The 6610-nt window shown below is 35.7% G+C and overlaps 1 protein-coding gene across 1 annotated transcript; it reads right to left on the reverse strand.

The window, feature by feature from the left end:
* Positions 1-1293: 1293 nt before the first annotated feature.
* On the reverse strand, positions 1294-5791 carry LOC110687773 (ras GTPase-activating protein-binding protein 1-like). The gene is made up of 10 exons (XM_021864407.1): positions 5421-5791; positions 5229-5304; positions 5005-5142; positions 4106-4379; positions 3744-3997; positions 3176-3335; positions 2923-3044; positions 2770-2829; positions 2165-2231; positions 1294-1893 (listed from the first exon to the last, which is right to left on the reverse strand). The coding sequence occupies exons 2-10, from the start codon at positions 5289-5291 to the stop codon at positions 1619-1621; spliced, it is 1413 nt and encodes a 470-aa protein (XP_021720099.1). The 5' UTR covers positions 5292-5304; positions 5421-5791; the 3' UTR covers positions 1294-1618.
* Positions 5792-6610: the final 819 nt, after the last annotated feature.

Genomic DNA, 6610 nt, shown 5'->3' on the forward strand with positions numbered 1-6610 from the left:
TATTTTGCCTTTTGTGGAAATTATTTTCCTTAGTCTGTAATGGCTCAGAGCAGATTATCTGATTCTTTGGTGGATTACATGCTCTAATGTTCACATAACTTTGTAAAACTGTGTCATCAGTCACACAAATACTAATGTACTATTATTCGTATTAAAGAAACAGGTATAAAAATTACTTGCTACTCGTAAATTTGAGTACAAGTACATTTATTATTTTCTTATTTTTGTACTTTGTATCATAACCTAGAAAAATACAAGGAAACAGAGGGGGAGCCATCTTTCTAGCACTGTTTTGACTACTGATGAGACTTGTGTTGTAGAGGAAAGATCTTCATAACATCTTGCCCAATTAGTCAGCCAAATTTACAATCGGAGCCTCTTTGTGCTGGCCAGAATGCTTATATTCTCTACAATTGTTTAGAATGTTTACGGTGGTTCTGTGAGGCTTTGAGGCAAAAAGTGAGCTTTGATGATGAACAGATTGTCATTAGTCGTTAAAGTCATGGTCATTTGTGCTAAAGATTTGATTTAATTAGGCCTTTTGGGGTATAAGACATTAAGACTAATTATTTGTCTATGGTCGATTGAGCCATACTTCCTAAGTCCGCTCCTGCTTAGCTTATTACTCAAAACAGACAGCTAAAGTGCAATGCTTCCATCGATTTCTGATGCCATTGATAAAGACTTCATTTTGTTTGGTGAGGAAACTCGGGTGTGAGTTTACCTAAAACCCTCAACTTGTGTATGATTGAGAAATTTGCCAGGTTTACATTTTCCAAAGCCCAAAGGTACGAGGTATAGAAAAGGGCGTGTAGTAACAAACAGGGCAAACACAGTATTAAGATTCAAGTTTTAAACTTATGTTGCCCTAATTTTATTTCTAATTTCTAACTCATACTAACTTGTGAACCAAACTCAGCCTCAAATCCATATTGTACAATCCTTAACTTTAAAGATGATTGCGAATTTGCGATGACATTCTACAGCAGCGGCAGCAAAATCTGTTAGCAGTTGGCGAATACCAGTAGGACTGACTTAACGTACCCATTAGTTAAACCAAATAACATGTCGACGCCATTGTTCATTAGGTGGTACTTTGATGAAATACATACTGCACTTTAATCACAAGGACTCCCTGCCGTTCATAAAATATGGTACTTTGATGAAATACTTACCACTCAACGCCGAACAAGAATCGATAGTAAAGTGCTCCTTAAAACAGTAAAGTAGAAGATCCACACTTTTTAAATAAGTCATAACTAAAAGAGGAAAAAACATGTAAACAAAAGAAGATGCAAAAAATCAATTCAAAGTCAATTCATTTTAAATACCAGTAATATCCTAATATACCACAATTTCAACCAAGATAGTAGCAAGACTCTTAAATACTTGCTAGATATACCAACTGAAGTTAGATCTTACATCACCCCTACAATGCACATTAAAAGGGTACTCTACTCAACAACATTCTTATACTATCTAGTGTATCTCCAAAAGGCAGAGCGGCCAAAATTTAGAATCGAGGAATAAAGAAGTAAAATATTCCTGTCAAAAAAAGTGACAAAAAAATCAAGCAGAAACTGCTCCCCTGAATAAACTATTCAATCTAATAGATAACTCAAACTCCAGGTGTAAATTGTGCTCTTGAACTTTTGATACCCGAACCTCCACCGCGACTCATCCGCCCAGCTCCATTGCCATTTTGATCATTCCTTTGAAACCCTTCACTACGGTTATGGTATCCTCGGCCACCTCCCCTGTTTCCAAAATCATTCCTGTTACCCTCCCCCCGGCCATATCCTCTTCCTCCCCCATAACCTCCATGCCCTCTACCTCCCTCACCTTTGAATCCACCACCACCTCTTCCTGAGGGGAACCTTCCTCGGATGGGTCCTGCAGATGAAATCACTCAACCAGATTAGTAAACCTTCAGAACAAAAGATATGATGCAGAATATTTTGAGCTGGGAACGGCATGATCCATGCCTAATGAAAATGCACCATCCATCAACTCCACAGGTCCCTCCATCATTTTTCAACCTTCCTTTTCCCTAGTAATTCTCCTTTTCAGAGTGGGACAGAGAGTTGCAGGGAATGAGACACAGTGGATCGAGCCAACAGACAAATAAGACCAACTAAAAATATTAAACTGAAACCAAACTTACCTCGGGAACCAGTGGACTTCTTTTCCTCTACCACAACTTCACATCCAGCAATTGTAATGGGTGAAGCCTGGAACAGAAAAATAAAACTTAAGGGCAAAAAAAGATACATATATATATCCAAGCTAACAAGGGAAGCTCTACATTATAATTCAGACTAGGGAAATTAATATCAATATTATCAGAAATTTCTGAATATTATGCTGTTCTGACAACCATTCTGAACATTACGCTGCTCTGACAACCATTCAGCTCCAAAAAAATTCCGCACAAAGCAATGACATTATAATACATTATTAGGCTTGAAGTTATAAACTTCAATAGAATCATTTAGAAATCAGAGCAACCTTGTACTAACTAGAATTTTAAAACAATTTTTAAATATCTATTTCATAGGTTTAAACAGAAAGCTAAAGATGTTTTTGCTGTCAAAGTTCCAATACAGAAAACAAAAGGGTGCAGTTCTGCTGGTCTGCGGACTAAAAATCAATCCAAAAATAAAATCTCAAAATGACAACTTATTTTAGACAACTTCAAGCCATGCTAGGAGTGATAGAATACATTAAGAAAAGGCATAACAGGAATTACAAGACGGTGAAAAGGCATACCTCAATGGCACTTCGTGCAGCACCAGCCACTTCAAATTCCACAAACCCAAAACTGAAAGTCTAATCCATATAAGCTCATAGTTTAGTAATTAAAAAAGGGCAAACCGGCAAAAACACATTCAATTAAACCAAAACCATGAATTTCAAACCTACATTGTTTTTTCGAATTTGGATGCCACCACTCTTAATTGGGCCAAAACCTTTGAACGCTTCCTCAACCACGAGATAAGGTACATTAAAAGGCAGATTCCTCATGTAGATTGAGTGACCCTCACCTGTCAAAAAGCAGTGTGAAGTAAGTATCAGTAAGTAATGAACAGTAACTGACTGTCTTCAGAGAAAACCATAGTCACGTGATGAAGCAATCATAAGTTCGAAATATTGGAATAATGGATAAGTAAGCTACCTTCTGGCTCGTGGTTATTGCCATCATCAACCACATCAGCACTGGAAGGTAAGTTTGCTGCCAAAGGAGCTGCTTTCACAGGTATTTGTTGCTCTTGAGCCTTAGGCGCAGATTTTGGAAGGTTCAGAGTTGGTGCAGTAACAGGAGTGTCTTTCATGACCTTTAACACCACAAAAACCAAGTTAACAAGAAATAAATGAAAAGAGGGAGGGTGGGTGGGGGGGAGGATCCAAAATGTTCTCTACTATATATACTTCACAAGCAAATAGCTAAAGTAGTCATATTAATCAACAAAACAATAGCATACACTAATTCCAATAGGATGATACATTATGATTTTTTAAGAGCAAAAATTGGGCTTGAAACTCAAACATGAAGTATTACAAACTATATTAATGCAGCCTTGTTAACTTCTTGCAAAATTGACAAATAAGTATCTATTTACTTTATACTGGCTTTTTCCGTTACCCTCCACATCCAGACAAAACAAATTTTCAGCACATGGAGGAGTAAGAATGTAAATTGTTTCACGGTGTAATATTTAGAGAGATTATCAGTTACTACTTACAATAGAAGCATACGACTTCTTAGGGGCCTGTGATTCATTTGGAAGTTCATCAGGAACTTTGATATTTGATTCAACCTCAACTTTAACTGTGGATTCAACTGCAACCTGTGGGTCAGTTGGAACTTCATCAACCACCTCGGCCACAGGTTCTTCTTCCTCTTCCTCAACTTGAAGTACACCATTCTCATGTGGATTATACACTTCACCATTGGACTCTTCAATAACGTGATTCTCTTGGACTGGTGGCGCCTCTTCTAAAGAGGAGCAAGAAAAAATAAAGTCAAGGCACGAAATTTCAGAAGGACAGGAAGCATAACTCCTATATAAAACTGATAGCAAATAGAAACAGAAACAATTCATACCATGAATCGGAGCAGTTGGTGCTATACTACCATTTTGCCTCCCATTTTGATGAGGAACATCTTCAACAAATCTTAACATGTCATTCAAAACAAAAAACCCTTTATCCTGAGGTGCCAGGAAAAAGGTCTGAATGAAACCCCGCTTCGATTCATCAGCATAAATCAAAGATCCAGTGACAAGAACAATCACTCCCCCATTATAGGATTCTTGCGCATCAACAAACTTAATATCTGCCTTTAAACTTCCATATGACAGTATCTTCGCATTGATAGCCTGGACAGTTGCAAAAAATAGATAGCTCATATGAGCAAATATCAAACAATAACCACTTTCCACATAATTACAAGAACTATTTACTGAAAAGAAGATTTGACAATTGCATATTAAAATCAGTAAAATACAAGACTTCCATGAAACTTATTCTGATCATAACACACGCTCGCAGAATACCCATATGTACCATATCCAATCAAAAGACAATAGAAGACCAAACACAGTCAAACCGTATAATCAAAATACAGTTAACCCGAAAAAAAAAACAACAAAAACCACGAAATTCAATGCTTCAGCCACATGGATTATTCATCAGCAGGCCACACGCAACCAACAATTTAATTACAAACAAAAAAAATAGGCAACAATTCTACTAATCACAAATTTGCATTAATAATTCAATAATAATATAAACAAACATCATGTTTCCCACATAGATCCAGACTACAATTACGTGGAAACTAATCACAACACACTGCAATATATAAATAAAACTAAAATAACTTTACCAAGTACACAATAATAAAATCTGCTACGTATATTATTATTAAAAAAAACAATAAATGACCCACAAAAACAAAATAAAAAAACAATAAAAAAAATCTGAGAAAAAACAGAAGCTTACATCCATGGTAGAAGTAAACCCCATAACACCATCATCTCCAGGACGACCAAGCTTACTGATATCCTGATAAAATCGGTAAACAAGTGCAGGAGATTGCTGAAGTATTGTATAATACTGCCTTGCGAAAGCATTTCCCACCTAATCACAACCAAAATAACTATATTTTTCAAAAAAAAAAATCAAAAAATACTAATTATAAAGAAGAAAAATAATGGAGTTACAACCTCATCAGGTGGAATGTAGGAACAAGGGGCTTGAGGTTGAGATTGAACTGTAGGTGCTGCCATATTTTCGCAAACCCTAGAATGTAGAAAAAATCACAATAAAAAAATCGAAAAAAATAAATAAAATAGGTTAACAAACTGAAAATCGGAAAAAAAAAATGCGCGATTTCGAGAGAAGAAGAATACCAATACCTGAGAATTGTAAATTAGGGAGGATTGATCGACGAAAATTGGGGAAGCGAGGAGAGAGAGAGGAATTGGGATGAATGTAAATTAGGGTTTGAGAAGGGGGATTTTCTCTCTCCTCGCCGAGAAGAAGGTGGTGGTTAGGGTTTAGAGGTGGTGGAGGAAGGAGGAAATTGCGGCGGCGGAGAGAGAGAAAGAGAGAGGGGAATTAAAAATAGGGTAAAAATAATAATAAATAAATAAAGAAAAAGAAAAGAAGGGGGAATAATTGTGTTGGTTTGTTATGAGAGGGACTGACGAGTGGGGGAGGAGAGTGAGTGTGAGTGTGGGTACTGATCCACTGTGACGAGGGGTGTGACTGTGTGACTGTGTATTGGGCTGTCATTCTCTCTCCTAATTTTGCTATTTTGGGAAATTTTTCAAATAAGGTTAGGTGTATTAAAATGAATTTCATATGTGGCATGTTGTGATTGGAGTTACTTGGTTAGGGTTTATTCGGTTATATCTATTTTGGGGAATAAAGCATCTATGTTTAGTCTTGTCACATTGCAAATACTCGATATATCCTTACTTTTTACCCTTAGTTCTTTTGTTGATGTTTACTGTACTTTTGCCCTTCTCTCTCTTCATTTTTCACTATTAAAAAAAGTGTATATAACCTCTATTGTGCAATATTAAAAGAACGAAAGAAGTAATTTATTTTTCTGTGTTTTATGTTACTTCTATACTTCTTACTTAATTTTCATTGAACTAATAATTTTTTTTTAAATAGAAAATTAGTACGACTATTCCCTTTATTCCTTTTTAATTTTTATGGAGTATTCTTTAAGCTTTAAAGTTCACAGTCCCTATACCAATAAAATTGTAAATTTAAAAAAAAATACGATGTTTAATTTTTACTTTCAATATGATAGTTTTATTTACTCATTTGATATGTTGCGCTCATTTTAAGAAATATAAATGAGCTAAGAAATTACCCTACTATATGCCACCTCTACATACACCTGGTGTATAAATAAATCTCTATTAAAGCCCACACTCACACCGCCTAATCTCATCTTCAATAACGTTTCTGTATTTTTGACTCTTTGTCCATAATGATCGTACTCATTTGGGTGTAGAATAACATCAAATTAGTTAAAGACAAAGGGAAGGAACTCTTTTTTTTTTTTTTGACACAAAAAGGGAAGGAACTC

The sequence above is a fragment of the Chenopodium quinoa genome, unplaced genomic scaffold (assembly GCF_001683475.1).
Source record: "Chenopodium quinoa cultivar QQ74 unplaced genomic scaffold, ASM168347v1, whole genome shotgun sequence".
Taxonomy (NCBI): domain Eukaryota; kingdom Viridiplantae; phylum Streptophyta; class Magnoliopsida; order Caryophyllales; family Amaranthaceae; genus Chenopodium; species Chenopodium quinoa.

Bases quoted from the DNA above. Each gene is read 5' to 3' on its own strand.
- LOC110687773 (XM_021864407.1), bottom strand. From the start codon at position 5,291: ATGGCAGCACCTACAGTTCAATCTCAACCTCAAGCCCCTTGTTCCTAC. The intron at 2,830-2,922 runs GTAGGTTTGAAA...TATATGGATTAG, and splicing joins TCCAAATTCGAAAAAACAAT to ACTTTCAGTTTTGGGTTTGT. The intron at 2,232-2,769 runs GTATGCCTTTTC...TTTCTGTTCCAG, and splicing joins CTGCACGAAGTGCCATTGAG to GCTTCACCCATTACAATTGC.